Source organism: Dryas octopetala, chromosome 2 (genome assembly GCF_963921425.1).
Source record: "Dryas octopetala chromosome 2, drDryOcto1.1, whole genome shotgun sequence".
Lineage (NCBI taxonomy): Eukaryota > Viridiplantae > Streptophyta > Magnoliopsida > Rosales > Rosaceae > Dryas > Dryas octopetala.
The window spans coordinates 21361783-21379244 of record NC_141367.1 but is presented as its reverse complement, the minus strand read 5'-3'; the positions used below and the strand labels follow the sequence as shown (position 1 = coordinate 21379244).

At 36.6% G+C, this 17462-nt stretch overlaps 2 protein-coding genes across 2 annotated transcripts; both read right to left on the bottom strand.

Moving 5' to 3' along the window:
- Positions 1–320: 320 nt before the first annotated feature.
- Positions 321–2630, bottom strand: LOC147294047 (vicilin Cor a 11.0101-like). Its single transcript, XM_086231166.1, has 6 exons — positions 1904–2630; positions 1609–1787; positions 1407–1487; positions 1001–1300; positions 579–912; positions 321–490 (listed from the first exon to the last, which is right to left on the bottom strand). Exons 1-6 carry the CDS (start codon positions 2628–2630, stop codon positions 321–323), a joined length of 1791 nt encoding a protein of 596 aa, XP_086087292.1.
- An 8574-nt stretch (positions 2631–11204) lies between these two features.
- Positions 11205–16472, bottom strand: LOC147294046 (type IV inositol polyphosphate 5-phosphatase 7-like). Its single transcript, XM_086230651.1, has 13 exons — positions 15994–16472; positions 15773–15860; positions 15184–15252; positions 14954–15038; positions 14748–14852; positions 13840–14653; positions 13541–13734; positions 13031–13139; positions 12758–12906; positions 12332–12597; positions 11877–11951; positions 11584–11780; positions 11205–11491 (listed from the first exon to the last, which is right to left on the bottom strand). Exons 1-10 carry the CDS (start codon positions 16021–16023, stop codon positions 12375–12377), a joined length of 1866 nt encoding a protein of 621 aa, XP_086086777.1. The 5' UTR covers positions 16024–16472; the 3' UTR covers positions 11205–11491; positions 11584–11780; positions 11877–11951; positions 12332–12374.
- Positions 16473–17462: the final 990 nt, after the last annotated feature.

Below are 17462 nucleotides of genomic sequence, written 5' to 3'. Positions count from 1 at the left end.
AGAAATAGTTTTACTCATAGTTGCCTGTTTAATTAGTGAAGTAAGAATGAAAATCTAAAGAGTCTTAATGGAGCAGAAAAACAGATAGAACTTCTCATTTATTTCATTAAGTTAAATGGCAGAAAGCTCGAGAGCTCTTTTTACACACAAAAGAAAGCTCCCTCTACATGAGCTATACTTGAAAACTCTAGCACAGTCTACTCGTACTGCTGCTCCTCTACATACAAAGTAGCTTTATTCCATCGATCATACTAAGTACATTACTCATTACCCTCTCCCTAATTCTCATACTCCTCTACTCATCACTGCTTAGTAAAAAGTTAGATGATGCCCGCAAACTCCAAAATTGAAGCCAAGCGGGGGCTTCTGCCTTGTCTATGCTGTGCAAAGTAAGACTGCTTCTGCTTGTTCAATATCTTCTCCATCACTTCCCCAAATGCCAGCTGCCTAGCCTCCCTCTGCATCTCCATTATTGGGTTGGCCTCTTGCCCTGCATATAACACAGACCCAGTTAACAAATTAATAACTAATTAGGCAATGACTTCATGCACATCTCAAAACATGGTTGACTTAATTACCTGTAAGGAAGTTCCTCCGGTTGTTTCGGGCATTGATTCCAAATCCCACCAGTCTCAGATTCTGATTTTGGTGGTCATTGTTGTTGTTTTGGGCAACAATGGCAACAGGATGACCAGCTGGGATCACGAAAACATCATTGCGAGATATCTCAGCGCTGAACTTCATGTTCTGTTGGCTCTGTCCACTTTGTTCTGACCCCTCATATTGTTCACCTTCCATCTCTTGTTCTTGGTTCATGAGTTGTGGGCAGGCAATTTCAAACCGTCCGCTTCCTTCTTCAACCATCATCAGGTATGTTGCCTTTGAATTGAAGTGTGGCAACATTATAGTATCCTGCAAAAGTTTGATCAAAGTTGGATTAAAACATAGATATATGGAGATGGAATTAATTAATTTCTTGTGGGATTGATGTTTGGTTTACTTGGTTCATTTCAGTGTAGATGACTGAGACATCCATGTCCTGGAGCTGGTTGAACTCCTCAGGGCGAGCCTCGTAGGTCTTGCCATAGTTGTTGGAGTGCAGAGGTCTTTGGCTTGGCAGATTGAACACAGACTTTGACCCACCACTGATTTTACGCCAGGGTGAAGAAGTGTGTTTGCTCAATGCCCTAAGTTGCTCTGGCGAGGCCCTCATCACCATGCCCTGCCTCCCCTGCTCTTGTCCAAAGGCGTGCCTCCTCTGCTCTTGTCCAAAGACCCTCTCTAGCTGCTCTCTTGGGGTCTGATCATAGAACAATTAATTGGGGAGCCTAATTAATGCGTGAACTAAAAATTTATAGTAGTCAAAAAGAGGAAAAAGAAGAGAAATTGAGAATTGAAGTAATTACATCAAAGGCAGATTCAAGAATGTCATTGCTGAAAACGCTGTAGTATGACTCGGGGTTTTCAGAACCAGCAGGGAAGAATTCCTGCATATCAAGTTAAGCAATTCTTATATATATAAAAACTATATATTTACTCAAATTGAAATAATTAACTAGAAGATAAAATAAAATTCAGGGTTGTTTCAATTTGATTATATATATATACCTCAAATCGGCCAGATGGATTGTTGACGGACTGAATGAGCTTTGCAATTCGGAGAGTTTCATCATTGTTATGGTTGATTAAGTAAACGGTAGCCCCTGCAGGAACTCTAATCACATCTCCTTGTTCAATGTTGGAGGAATCTTTGTTGTCTTGCATCAGAATAGTGACTGCACCACGTCCTGTAAATATTCCAAAGCAACAAAAGTAAATATATTAGAATTCCTGGATATAAATTTGTATTAGTTGGAAGACTTTTAAAGTGTTTGTAGACGAATTGGTAAGAGAGAGGACTCACCGTTGAGAACAACATAAATCGATTCAGCATCGCAATGGTGTGGAAGAACAAAAGTGTTGGGATTTGCCTCAAAGATGGCCAAACGGTAGTTCTTAATGCCTCGAACAAGCTTAGACGTGAACCTCTCAAGCACATACATCCCACCTTCCTCGGACTTGAACTTTGACTCAAACCTCTCTGAGGGGAAGTAGAAGGGGTTGTCCCTCTGGCTCTGACTCTGACTCTGACTCTGCTCCTCCTCTTCTTCTCTTCTAAGTAGGGAGTAATTCTGACCTCTTTGTTGTTGGCACCTTTTTTGGCATTCTTTTTGTTCTCGCCGACCCTGTACTTCACTTTGGCATCTCTGCTGGCACTGACCCTGATGTCCTTCTCTTGCTTGCTGTTCAAGTTGCTCCTCGCAACTTCTTTGGCACTGCTGCTGCTCGCTACTTCCCTGCCTTTGGCAACGCTGCTGGCACATCTGTTCGCGCTCTCGCTGGCTCATATGTGCTGCGCAGCGTTGCTGACAGGACTGTTGTTGTTGCTTTCCTTGGCCACGTTGCTCTGATTGTTGGCAACTCTGCTGGCATTGCTGGTATTTCTGTTCAGGATCTCTATGCCTGTTGTCTTGTTGTGGATCTTCAAGTTTGTCCTCGCAGCTACTTTGGCATTGTCGCTGCTGCCTTGGATCCCTTTCTTGCTTCTCACAATGTTTCTGGCACATCTGCTCACGGTCTTGCTGGCTCATACGCTTCGCGCATTCTTGTTGGCACTCTTGTGGCGATGAACGTTGGTGTGATTGGCAACGCTGCTGGCATTGCTCAAATTTCTTTTCAGGATCACTCGGGTTGTCCTGGCCTCGGGTCTGTTGTTGACACCTTGTTTGGCACTGTTGCTGCTGTCGCGGCTCCCTTTCTTCCTTCTCACAACGTTGCTGGCACATCTCCTCACTCTGTCGCTGGCTCATATGACGAGCACATTGTTCCTGACACTGCTGCTGCTGTTGTTGGTCGCCGCGTTCCTGTGAGTGGCAACGCTGCTGGCATTGCTCCAACTCCTGGCGAGGATCGTCCCTCTCCATGTGGTGACCTTCCTGCTGGTGCTCCATGCAACGACTCTGGCAGGCAAGATATTGGGACATATCTTGCTTTGGACACTGCTCAAGACATTGAGCAATCTCATGTTTATGATGATTACCGAGAGTGAAAGACACAGAGGCAAGGAAAAGAGAACAAAGGAACAACAAAGGAAGCGATCTAGCTTTCATGATTACCATTGTGGCTTGTTTGTTTATAGCTTATGTTATTGAACTATGAATGATAGAAAAAGAGTTCTAGTATTTATAACAGCTCAAAGCCTGAACATGCATGGACATTTGTCAATGCACATTCATGCAAGGTGACTAGTGTCCTACGTGACAAATTTGACGTGTCCATTCTAAATTGGATACCAACATTTCTAGAAAACTGCCTCTGACTTGAACTTCACGTGGGGGCAAAGTGTGGACCAAATGTTGTTGCAGAGTAAAATGGATGTATGTGATTATGTGGCGAATATATTATGAGAAACTGTCAAGTGTAGAATCGACCTGAAGTGGGTGATATGGTGAGGATCGATATGAGGCTCTGCATCAGGGACAGCTCAGGTGCAAACGTGTTGAAATGCATGCGACTGAGTAGCCAAGACTTGGAACTGGGTTGGCGGACGCGGCGATGCTCATCCATAATGCGAATAGAGACAGGCATCTTGGATCAGGCAAAAAGCCAAGCAGGTTTATCTGCACAATGGTGGCTGCTAGTTCATTCATTTTGGAAGATATATGATTTTCTCATCTGATGTATTTTCTTTTCATTGGTTTTCTGCCAAACAAACAAATAGTTAATGTAATCATGTATATATAGAATATAACTTGCTAAAGTGTTTTAACAACCTGATTCATAACTAGTATAACATCCGGCCACTAAGTAGAGGATGAGAGTTATACATATTAGAATTGCAAAAGAAAAAAAGAATAGTTAATTAGGATTGCACCCAAATCCCAAAAGTTCTTTATTACTTGGGGAAATGCAATACATAACTCATAACTTGCCTACACCTTTTAGCAAAGAGCTGTATTTGGGTTTCGGGCTAGCTCCAAATACATATCTATCTAATCCCAGCCTAGCTTCCTTTTCGGCCTTAGAATCTACATATATCGTCCTTACTTCATTTTCAAGCTCATCCCACATGGTGTAATATATTTATTATAACTGATTCTAGTATGTGAGTTTGTAACTAAGTATCTACCGCTTAGTTTTTGGTGTAGTGGTATTTTTCTTTTGAATGTTGGAAGATATTTCAAATTTAATTATCGGATAGAAAAAATAGAGGTGACTTTTGATATAGTTGTATTTCTCTTTTTAATGTTGGAAGATATTTCAATTTAATAATCATTTTCTGTTGATAAAAAAAATAAAGAATTAAGGTGATTTTTGAGTGGTACTTGTTAGTGTGTTCATTTCGAAGAAATCGCACTAAACATGTCTCTAAACCCTGGGTTAATAAGACTCCATCCATTATGAAGTGTACGGGGGTGTAATCCTTGACTACGTACCAATCAATTTCCCATCTATTTATAAGTTACCCTTTTGCTTTTCTAAGAAATTACAGGATCCTAAAACAGTTAAATTGTGTTTAGCTGTAGAATGTGAAATTTTGCTTAAATAGAAAAAATATGTCTCCCTGTGGCTAAAAGTTTGAGCTACTGGCGCTTGATATTTTCAAGCACCAGAATTCCCTTCAAAACCATACCAATAAGCACTGGTGCAACACTCTGCCAAGAGGTACAACTATGTCCAAAAACAGTGATAAGGCCCGTGGGACAAATGATGGGCTGGAATGAGCAAATTCCTTCCTCCTATGGCCAAAACTTCAGTCTTTGAAAGACCATCAACTTAGCAATGGGCTTGGAGTTGAGATTTGGAAGAGGTACTTAGGGGTGTAGTGTATATAGATTTATAAGAATTTTTGTAGATTTTTTTTAAGTATAGAGTTTTACATAATTTATAGATTTTTACAGAGTTCTACTGAGTTCTATAAAATCTATAGAAATTCTTAAAAATACGCAAAGGAGAGGTCGAATTTATAATTATTTTGAAATACACATAAAAGTCTTTTAAATTCATTACAAATTCATCATTAAATGAATTCTATAAAAGTTAAGGACTTTTTAAATACACAGAGACTTTTACGAACTTTTTAAAAATCTTAATTGAATACCACATGAATTTTATGGACTCCTTGAAATTCTTACTTAATTGAATACACATAGACTTTTATAAATTTTTTAGAAGTCTTTAAAAGTCTTAATTAAATATCACATGACTTTTAAACTCCACAAAAATCTTTTAAAATTCATATACAATACACTCCACTTAGGGGGGTAGTTTTTTACATGACTCAAATATGATATGAAAGTTAGTGATTCTGTGTTGACCATTTTTTAATACAAACAAAATATGACACAACACGCTAAACATAAAAAATAAATAAATCAAGTTATTGTACGTCAAACATGTGTAACACGAATATGTATTATATAATTTATTGTATCCTTATAGAGCTATAATATAGTTATATATTATTTTGTTAGTATCATGATTAATTATATTTGTGTTTTATAAGTAATTCATAAATGATAGTTTTGGTTTAAAAATAAAAAAAGTTATGTCAACTTGAACATGATATGATTATAAATAGATTGAATTAAGTTGACTTATTCGACATAATTAATTAAACACGTCTAGTTAAAATTAACTAGTAATTTACACAAACACACAATGACACAATTGCCCACTTTCACGAATTGCCACCGCTAGTATCTATTCCCTCGTTGGTTTTGGAGATAGATTCCCAATTGGAATGTACTTGCTTCCATTAAATACGATCATTTGAATTTCGCGGGAGTGGCCAAAAAAAAAAAGAATTTCGCGGGAATCTGTGTTGGATCATAGTTTTTACCCGTTTTGGGCCTACATGAGATAATGCTCACGTATTTGACCCAAAGAAAAAAAAAAGATAATGCTCATGCTGGGCACATTCTGGAATCCAGTCCGTGTTGGTCAAGTCAGTTTTAGCAACGAAAATGGCACTTTAGCTGCGAAAATTTCGGTGCTAAACATCTTATAGCTCTCGTACGTACTTCTTAATAGAATTTGTATGTAGATCAAACAAATTTTTTTAAAAAAAGAATTTGTATGGAACTGTCAATAGCTTTGTAGGAGTTGTTAGTTACTATTTGTTTGTATTGCTAATTGCTAGAGCTTGAATGCAATTTTGAAATCAACCAACCCCAAAATCACATAAAATGAAAATTGGTAAATATAAGGGAAGATTTTAGTTAAAAGATTTCAACTATACCTCGTGTCACTATAAAGAATATGAATTACACTTTGTGTCAACTGAGAATTGAAACTTTCATTTTGTGTCAATTAAGGACCTTATTTTTTTATTTTTTTATTTTTTTATTTTTTCAGTTTTTATCTCAACTTTGACTCAACGTTGGATCCACCAAATTCAAAAAACTTATACTGGGTTTAAAGCTATGCATCTTCTCTTTATAACCATATAAAGATTACTCAAATCGAATATTTACAACTCTAGATAATCGGCCCAAAATTAGGAGGCCCAAAACTGTCCAATTGGACCTCTAGAAAAATATCTTGAAAATTAGACGGTTTCGGGTACCCTACTTTGGGACTGATTATCTAGAGTTGTAAAGGTCCGATTTGGGTGATATTTATATGGTTGTAAAGAGAAAATGCATATCTTTAAACCTAGTGTAATTTTTCTGAATTTGATGAAGGTTTAATGGGTCCAACATTGGGCCAAAGTTGAGATAAAAATTGAAAAAAAAATAAGATCTTTAATTGACATAAAATGAAAGTTTTAGTTTTCAGTTGATACAAGTGAAATTCATATCCTGAATAGAGATATGAGATATAGTTGAAGTTTTTAGTTAACTAAAAAACTTCAAACTTAATGCGATTACTATTCATTTGTAATTCCGTGAAGAACAAGAATACAAATTTTTTTAGTGGCGGCAAATCGTATCCTAACTGTTATTGGAAAACAAGCCCCAATAGAATCCTAACTAATTTTTTTTATTTTTTAAAACAACCTTTTCCATATAGACTATAGTAAAAGAATTAAAATATATATATATATATATTTAAAACAACCTTTTCCATATAGTAAAAGAATTAAAATATATATATATATATAAGCCACCTGAATATACACGGTCACAGTCTTCTTCAAACACTCTACACCCTCCCCTAATCTAAACCCTAATTCACTTCCAGCTCTTTCTCTCTCCCAATTTGAAGCACTAAACGTGTAAAAGACTCCACCTTTAACTTTCTTACGCAAAACCCATATTCTGTTTCCTACGTTTTCTGCTTCAAAACCCTTCAAGCCCAAGTCTTGCACTGTTCTTGATTCTCGAACCACCATTAATTGTTCACAAAACCCAGTACCCAGTTGCAGTCAATGGCGTCGAAAAGGTCCCGTATTGTTCGGTCGTCGAGTCATGGGGAGATGGGGTTGTTTACCCAAATTCAGCCTATTGAGCCGCCACGGTGGGAGCAGAAGCGCCACCAAACTCAGGCGAAAGCGCCTCAAAACGGTGCCGTCTCCGTTGTCAAACAAGAACAACAGAGTTGCCGGAGTATCTTTCGATTGGGGTGGCCAACTACGGAGCCGAACGGCGTCGTCACAAAGAAGAAGGTGCCTGATGAAGGGTTCGATTTTCTCAAAGCTTGTAGCTTGTGCAAGAAGAAACTCCAAGAAAAGAAGGACGTGTACATGTATGGGTACGTATAAACTCTTGCTTAATTTCTTGTTTCTATTTTAATTCATTTTTTCTATCATGGGTATATATAGAAGACATGTAAAAAGAATGCCAATGTTGATTTCGATTTCTGAGTCCCTGATTTTATACTCGATTCGAATTTTAACATTTTTAAAGTTTAATTCCTTCAAATATAATAATTCATAGACATACTTCTTCCTAGTCATCAATATAAGAAATTACAAATGTGATTCTTACATCTTAGGCCATAAGTGAACTCATTGGTAGTTGAACTGTGTAATTCAAACATCATAACTTTCTGAACTTGGTAGCTAAAAGTGGAAAAATAGAAGGAAATTAAGTAGATTATTAATTTGTGAAAGCAGGGCAATCCTCATTATTTATTTTATCTAATTTTACTTGTATGTTGCACCTTTTTGCTAGCTTGTTATATAATTAGTTGACAACATCAAACATATATGTATAAGTGAGTTTTACTTTTACAGTGACATTAACATATATATGACATGAAAATTGATAATGGTGCAGTGACCTAACTGCGTTCTGCTCCCCTGAATGCCGAGACTACCAGATGGGTTTGGATGGATTTCACACAAAAACTACTGCAGATCATGAAGCAAGAATGAAACTTTTAGGCAAATCAAACGCAGCGGCAAAGCAATGATCAAATCATCAAGTTGTTTTGTAATGCAGAAGATGATGTGCTCAGCTGTTGAATTTTTGCAGTCAGCTGGCACTATTAATTGACTATGATGGTGTAGGGAGGAGAAACTGTTTTAACAAAATCTTTCATAGCTAGATGGCATGTTACTTGTTAATATGGGGCCTTGAACAGTTCCACTAATTTGTTTCTGCAAAAACAGAAATTGATTAGGTGACGCTTCTTACTAATTAGGAGAAGTTTACTCTCATTTTTATGTCAGTTTTTGTTCTTATTAGATGGCAATTAATTCTAGGATTCTATTAGGGTTTTGTGACGATCATGTGATGTCTGTATATATATTTTTTTGATCCGGGATGTGATGTCTATATATATGATGGATGTATAAAGCCAAATATGGATTTATATATTCACTTTCAATGATGCTTCAATATTTTAAGAGATTTGTACATTCTGTTTTGGTTATATACTCATACTAGCTTTCTTTCTACTGCTCAGTCATTGTGCATGTAGTAACATTCCTCTGCATCTGTAGCCAAATTTCTTGGTGGCAGCTTGGAATTTTGCATGCAAGCTTATTATCAGAGAGCATTTCTGTACATGTAAGTCCAATATTGTCAAAATCAGCTTACTATTGCAGAAAAGAGTATGTCAAAGTTTCATTTTAAAGGTAAAATTACTGTTCACTATTGAGAACGTGGAGTATATAATTATAAACCTCATCTATTTCCCAGTTGTATAACAATCTGAATGAAGCAGGTACTACACAAGTCCAATTAATCCCATTCTTTCTGTACCTTTGCAAACCATGTTTTTAAGAGTAAAAGGGAGCATGGTGTGGTTCTGTGTGTTTCTAAGTGGTCTTGCAGTTCCTTCTGGCATGGTGTGGTTTTGTGACTGCAGAGTGGTGGTGCTATGCTGGTGTATGGTGGTGAATTGGGGATTCATTCTCTTAAAGAAATAATTAGACTTAGGTTCTTTAGAAAAATAGTTTTTAGATGGAGAACATAGGTGTTTTAAAATTTATAAGAAAATCTTTTTAATTCATAATAATTTATAAGAAAATCCTTTTAATTCATAACAAAGTCATTTTAATTTATAAGAAAATTCTTTTAATTCATAATAAAGTTTTTCCCCAATTTGAAGGGTATTTCCCTTTACTAGGGTGTAGAGTGGACTTTGTAGAGTCTGCATGTTATCCAAAATTTTAGAGTTAAAACTTAACATAAAGCCGTTAAAGAAGAAAAATAAAATAACTTAATTAAAAACTCTAATGAAATTGAATTTTAAAAGTCTAAACTTAGATTTCATTGGATTTTAAAAGTCTAATGAAATTTAGGTGTCCCCAATTTAGATTTTAATGGATTCCAATGAAATCTAGGTGTTCTCAAAAAGTCATGAATTTCATTAAGTGAAGGATTTTAATGGATTTGGTTGGATTTGAATGCATTTTTTACACATAACAAATTCCATAAGAATTCCACCTAATTCCTTTGGATTTTGATAGATTCTATGGATTTTAAAATCCATTAAACTCTTTAAAATCTGAGTTGGGGACACCCCCTAAATCACTACTGATGTTAATCTAATAAAAACTCATAAAATTGATTAAATTGTAAATCCCCTTTAATTAAATAAAGTAGTGGTGATGATAGATTAAACTTCTTGACCAATATTAATGCTGGTGTATGGTGATGATCAGATTAATTAAACAGATGTCTACTCTGCTAATTTCGTCTTGGCACTTTAATTTGTTGTTCCAGATTTTCAGCAGATGTAAAGTCAGCAACATACAGAAATGGACCAAATGGTGACAGGCTGATAGCTATCTGTCCATTAGGAAAGAATCTCCAAACCATGACTTCCCGACATAAACTGTCAGACATGTAAATTTTGGTTTGCCTGTCAAGTGTATGAGGTTGAAGTACACTTCCTTTTTCAGTAAAATAATTACCCAGACCCAGATATCCATATGAAACTTTCTTTATTTTGTGCTTCTGCTGATCTGCTCTAGTGGTCTTACACTCTTACTTTAGTAACGAATACCATCAATTCTTTTCCTCTACTTTCTAATAAAACTAGAAAAATTACTCAGATAATAAATTTACCAAAACTCTTCTTTCCAATTCCATCCTTCGCATACTGCACAGGTGCTCCAATAGTAGGAGGGTCCCAAGGTGAGTATATAAACTCCAACGTTCTAAGTTCAAACTTTAACAAATACGAACACTCAAATTTAATTGATACATATAACTGATAAATGATTTCACGCATTCATAGTTTATCTCAAGACTTTGTGCAGACATACTTGATAAGAAAGTGGCCCGAAAACTTTATGCCTAAAAAGTAATCTTCCCATTTTTAGTGATTTGTTTTTTTGTTTTTTTTTTTTTTCCTTGGGTGGGGGTTCAAATGCATGCGAGGGAGATTAAACGCATGCATATTATAGTTTTTGGCACTATATAGTTTAGTCATTTTCTCCACTTAGGTGTGCTGCCAATAAAATTTTTGGCACTTTTCTTTGCACCTGTTCTCAGTGGTCCTACCAGAAAGTAATCATGGCAATTTGGTGCAAACTGGAAAAGACAAATATGTGGAAATGCAACCCCACTACAAAAGCGAGCAGTCTCTAAATCATGGCTGCTGCTCATCAAATATACCTGTCAAACCTGTAAAAACTGACCCATGCTTTCCTAGTTTGTTTTTCACCTCACAGTTAAAAGGAAAAGCACACAGCACTGGGGATAGGAGTTTATCAAGAGCAGCAACTTTTGCAGTAAAATCATTAGTAAAAACATGGAGAACAGGAGGCTTCAGATTTCAATCATAGACAGTTAAAACACCATTTTTTTTTCTGTTACTTTGACAATAGCCTCAATAGGCATCCATCAAATGTTTACTTCTTCTTTTGCATTTAAAACCAAAAGGATGTAGTGGCCAAAAAAAAAACCCAAAAGGATGTAAGCAAATGATTATTTTGACCCTTTCACTTTCATTCAGTCATCATATATATTCCTACTTCCTAAACAAATAAAGAATCATAAATAAAAAAATCATCATCTTCCCACTTGGCTAGTTGTGGTTGGCTGAGTTTATCCTGCAAGACAAAAGCTTTTAACAGTAAGCATATGGGCAAGTTATTACTACTATAAGTATAGAAGTGACCACTTATAAACAAAAATATAGTACCTGATAATTGTGCAGGGCACAAAATGCTTGCAAGGAACTTTAAGGTAAGTGTCTGTTAATTGGGTGACCCAATAATGCAGTGTGCTGACTACTGAAGCTGATTCTTAGAGCTAACAAGTTATGGTAACCAACTGTAGTTACTGTACAATTTTTTGATGATGTATGTAGTTAACTGACCAAAATTGCAAAATTAACACCTGATAAGAGAAATTAATTAAAGGGTCAAATTAGAGAAAGAAACCAAGACAAACAGCAACAAACCCAAGAAAAGTGAAAAAGCAAAGAAGACTGACCTTTTTTGGTTTGTGGGCTAGGGAATGTCTCCATCCCCCTAAGGATGAGTCCTTCAAAGTGATTCCCGCCTGAAACTGGGGACCAAATTCTAAATGAGAACAAAAACAAGCAGGAGGTCTGCTGCTCAAGAAAAAGTGAGTGAAAAATTAAGACACTTTCAAGTTACTAAAAGAAGTATCATTTCTCTCTTTCCATGAGACATTTTAGGTATATTCTACAGGATTACAATCTATGGTTTGAAGGATCTTATTGAGCCTGACAACTGCTGAGTTAAACGACACTGGTTTACTGAGCCGTTCATATACCTCCAGACAACTAGAATGGACACCATTCTGGCTTGCAGGAAAAATTGGACTTATTCAACAGGTATTGGGATCCCAGAGGAACAACTAAACTATAAAATCTAAAACAAAAAACATCTGCAAGTTGAGAGAGAGAGAGAGAGAGAGCATACTTGAATGCTGGACTGATGTGGGTCATCATTGTAACCTCATCGTTCAGAAAAAGTTTAGATCAGTATATCCATGGGAATATGGCAGAAGCTCCTCTACTTCAATCCTGGAACTAGAATAACTCGTGCTTTTCTTCAATCGGTTATGGCTTGACTCAACCTCAGCCCAAAACATGCCATAAACTGGTCTATGATCTGAGAATCTAGATTCCCCACGGACATATGATAATTGTTGGAGACCTTGTCCATACCACAATATTCGATCACACCTTCACATACAAACGTAAATAAATTAGCAGTGCAAACTTTTTGGATAATCAATTCATCTTTTTGCTCTATAATCAATTCATTTTTCTTCAGTTTACGCTCTATCTTTTGTTTAAGGTATGTTTAAGATAATTCTCCATACAGTAGTAAAGATGGTCTTACCAAGCAGGTGTTCGACGTTTCTCCTTCGGGTGCATGTCATCCCCTGCATATCTGTCTGAATTAGTTGAATACTTGTAGGTTGGCGGAAAATAAATCTTCCCCTCATTCCAGCCCACAAAAACACGACCACGTTTCTGCTCTATCCGTAACTGCCAAAAGAACCAACGTCAATTCAGGATGAAAGTTGTCCAATTTTCAGTAAGAATAAAGGCAAGGATTTGAAAACAGAGAAAGAAGCAGATAAGGTATATATAGAGGACTTAGAAAAGATACCTGGTCATTCTCTAACAAGGCCCTCCAATTTTGCATTTCAACTAACGCCTTAGCAGAGCGGTAAGAGAGGGAAATTCGATAATTTAAATCCCCAAGCCAAATAACGCGACTATACAAGAAATCAAGAAAACAAATTATTAGTTTATTGAAAAGAATGACATTGGACAATGGTAATCATAAAGAGGCATATACCAGCAGCTGAATGCTGAAACATTTGTTTGTGTACGAGTTTTGTATGTAATGATGACATCTGTTGAATTAAATCTTAACTAAGAAAAGAATAGGACTCATTCAAAGATGCCAAAATACCATGAGTCATTTCTAATCCAATACAGATTTTAAAACATTTAAATTACTTTCTCTTTGGAAAGAGAATATAATGTTTCCATGCTTTTTACATACCCTCTAATCTCTTTTGCTCTTCCCCCTCCCCTCTTTTTACTCACATTTTCTTTAAGAAAGCTATAACGGTACTATTTAATCAATGGTAATGATGATCAAGAATCTTACTCGTGCTCCAGGATTGTTTCTGGGGATTTCAACCCCCCAGAGCCCTGAACCCGTGGGAACCTGGTCTTCTTAAGGATCTCCATGACATCAGAATTCCTTCTTAGCTCATCACCCTCCTTCTGTCCCGAGGTTAAATGAGTACAAACAAAGCAAAAGGTTGTATCGTACAAAGACATGCTGACTGAGATGGATCCCTGTAAAAATGAGGAGCATTGGTATTTTCTTAGTTATGGAAATTGAAAAAAAAAAAAAAATGCATTGAAAAGAATCAAAGCAACCATAATTAAGTCGATCAATACCTTATTTCCAAGGTAACCCATTAATCCTCTTCCAACGCATGATACTTTCATGTTTTGAACATGATCCCTCAGTTCACTCCTGACCCATACAGTAAGAAATATGCCAACCATTTGCTTGCTTGCAACTAAGTTGTACTTTGAATGCCCTGGCATTCTATATCCATTTTCATTTGATGCAGATCCACCAAAGGACATTGGTGAGAATAAAACAGTACTTGGTGAATCGCCTGGTCCATTATCATCATCGGACGAACCCCACCTGGAATAGTCACTCGGCCTTGAGTAGTCACTTGGCCTTGAATAGTCACTTGGCCTATGACCCCATCTGAAATTGGGATCATAATCACTTGGCCTGTGACCATAATCACTTGGCCTGTGGCCATAATCACTTGGCCTGTGACCATAATCACTTGGCCTGTGGCCATAATCACTTGGCCTGTGACCATAATCACTTGGCCTGTGGCCAAAGTCACTTGGCCTGTGGCCAAAGATCACTCGATCACAAACACTGAATCTTCGATCAAGTCGAGGTTGTGAGATTGAAGGGTCATTCTCCGTTCTCCAGCTGTGGGTAGCCTGGAATGATCGGCGTTGAAAGAAAGATGAGCTCTTCTGCCTACCTGATCCCTCAAAATCTGCATGTAATTCAACAATTGGTTGTGGGATGGGAGATGGTGTATAGCACCCACTACCCCCACTGGTCCCAGGAAGATTGTTTAAAGTCTTCCGAATGAGAGCCAACCATTTCTTGGCAGGGCCATTGTCTTCTGCGCCCAAAACATTACCAGCATTTAGTGGAACTATCTCTTGAAATCTGAATGAGAGAAGTACACATTCATCTGTTAGTAACGGGTCAATAATAGAGTTAGTTTAGAAAGATGATAAGATATAAACAACCAAAAACATACCCAAGAACATAAATGTCTGCAGGAGGTGCTGCATGAAGCCAATCATCTAGATTTAAATTACTTGGTGGAGATCTTCCAGCCACATTCCATGTAGCAACAAAAATGCTGCCCCAAATCAAAAGAAACAAAACTCGTAAATAATACATTAGAGATAAAATACTTTATAAGAAGAGCGTTTGTAAAAAAAAAAACATATTGACATTTACCTATGGTTCTGCACATCTATGATTCGAGGATGGTCAAGATTCATCTTTCGTCGACGGACCTGCTCTGTGTTCTTGCTAAATTTCTCTGTGCATTAAAGTGAGAAAAGAAATTTGAGGGAAAGAGACCAATAATACCAAGTCCTTAAGACATATTGTATATATGAATTTTCAATTTCTGGCAGGGCATAAAAGAGGGGATGGTCCAAATAGTTTGATCAGATAATACTAACCTGTCTTGCTTTTCTTAATTGTGCTTGGTTCCCTCTCTGAGAAGCTAGTCCTGTATTCAACCTCAGCTCCTGAAGAAGAAGATTATTGGTAATGCATCAATTTAGTTTAAAAATAAAACAGATAAAAAAGGTCAATAAGTATTAAAAAGGATTTAAATGTTTCAAATTGGTTTCATATATTGAAAAAACAGATCATTTGAAGTAACAGAATAGCTATAAATCAGAACAGAGGCATTGCTGAGACATTTTGGAACAAGAATAAATCAGAAGTTGCAATTTTACATTACTTGGAATCAGTCAGAACAAATACTTCAATTATCCAAAGCTATTAGTTAAAATGAATAGTTTTAGAAACCATAACATCATTAACCCAAAAAAGAATCAAAATTATGTTTTTCTCTTCAGTTTTCTCAGCAACCACCCAGCTAGAGAGGAATTATAACAAAACTATCATATTGGAGGAAAAACAATGATAATTTCTGTTTTGAGCTTAAGATTATATCACCCAAAACCCAATAGTGATCTAAAAATAACAATAACCAATCACTATAAAACCAAGGGGAAAGAAAACAAAAACAAAGATTCCCACCGCCACAAACAACATCATCTGCCTGAAAGTCCTCATTTTTGCTCTTGATATTAAACCACTTTCTGACCATTTTCTTTGACCATGAGAGCTTCACCAAACAACAAACAAAGAATCAGCTAACGATTTCCAGAACTCAAAAGAAAAGAAAAACAAAACCATAGACAAATGCATAAGTAATTCCATAAAAATAAATACATTTCCAGCAGAAGAAAGTGAAAAACCTTGCTTTTCTTGGAATTATCATCTCTCATTGTTTCACTATTACTTCATACAGCTCTCCAAGTATTATTCTCTGCTATTCTTGGGCTTCTGCCTTCTGGGTTTTTTTACTTAGTATCAGCCAAAGATGTCAGAAAACTTAGGAATACCCATATCAAGGAATCTCCTACCCCAATTTCTGGGATTTCACTTTGATGGCCTCTAGAATGAGCAAGTTCAGTTCTTAGTGTTTTCACAGTAGTTCCCAAAACTCTCAAAAACTATCAAAATAGGCTCCAAATACTGAAGGAAGGAAAGCAAACAACAAATGGGCTTTCTTGTGATATGTATACACTCTATGGAAGTGTAGGCTCAAAGAAGCAAAAGCTCAGAAAAATATGAAAGCACAACGACTGGAATGGGAGAGAGACAACGCTTTAATGCGTGGAAGTGAGATGAGATTCTGAAGTAGAACAAGACAATGCGGCAGACATGGAGAGAGAGAAAGAGAGAGAAATAGAGAGCACAAGCAAAGCCTCCCTTTCTCTCTCTTTGAATCAAAGGGGCCTCGTTCTTAGTAACAATAGCAAAGTATCGAACTTAAACAGTATAAAGTGTCACAGAGAGAGAGAGAGAGAGAGAGAGAGAGAGAGAGAGTGTTAGTCTTTGTGGGCTTTTCTTTTTTTGTTTTTTAATCCAAAAAAATTTAACCCCAAAGCTCAAGACAGGCCCAACATGATGGGGCAACGGGCATGTCGTTTAGCTTTAGCTTCTGAACAGAAACGACCCGGTCAGCAGAACAAAGGCTGCCCACGGTCAGCAAAGTGAAGAAGGCAGGGGTTGAGATCTAGACATCTAGTATACCCTATAGCTGTATCCTTCGGCCTCGTTTGGTCTACCCATCAAAGTAAAAGCAGTTAAAGAAGGAAAAAGATAAAGGGAATGTATCTGCTCTGATAGTACTAGTACTGTATCTGTTTTCTGTTCCTCTTTCTTTCTTTTTTTTTTCTTTTTTTTTCTTCTTTTGCTGGCAAAGAATGTTTGGGGTCGAAGGTATAATAGTGTATTGACAAAAAAACGATATATTCCCATATGGGTTTTTTTATTTTTGTAAAATTTGTTAGGTTTTTAGGGTTTTGGTGGCACTCAATTTTGAAAAATATTATTGGGTATAATCGATTTTGTGATGTAACCAATTTAACATGTAAGAATATTATTGGACGTCATGTTTATATTTGAAGTGTATAATATTAATACCACGTGACAATGTATCGGTTATTTAAAATAATTTCTCCAACTTTGACAATGTATAAAATGTACTCAACAACTTCATTTTTTTGTCTTTTTGGGTTTTCCAAACTATAATTTTTTTTGAGCAATGTGTGTGTTTGGTTCTATAGAGTATAATAGGTGAAATGACATGGATGTTGAGGGAATGTTTGTTGAGCAATTTTGAGGTTTTCTTGGCTCAATCTAGGGGCTTCGTGTCTTT

What these genes read in the sequence shown, in the direction of transcription:
- LOC147294046 (XM_086230651.1), bottom strand. Translation starts at nt 16,023, where the DNA reads ATGAGAGATGATAATTCCAAGAAAAGCAAG. An exon ending in GCAGACATTTATGTTCTTGG is followed by an intron (nt 14,654 to 14,747) that starts GTATGTTTTTGG and finishes TCTCTCATTCAG; the next exon opens with ATTTCAAGAGATAGTTCCAC. An exon ending in GAAACAATCCTGGAGCACGA is followed by an intron (nt 13,140 to 13,540) that starts GTAAGATTCTTG and finishes TTTCTTGTATAG; the next exon opens with TCGCGTTATTTGGCTTGGGG.
- LOC147294047 (XM_086231166.1), bottom strand. Translation starts at nt 2,630, where the DNA reads ATGAGCCAGCAAGACCGTGAGCAGATGTGCCAGAAACATTGTGAGAAG. An exon ending in GATTTATGTTGTTCTCAACG is followed by an intron (nt 1,788 to 1,903) that starts GTGAGTCCTCTC and finishes GAATATTTACAG; the next exon opens with GACGTGGTGCAGTCACTATT. An exon ending in CCGGAGGAACTTCCTTACAG is followed by an intron (nt 491 to 578) that starts GTAATTAAGTCA and finishes TGTTATATGCAG; the next exon opens with GGCAAGAGGCCAACCCAATA.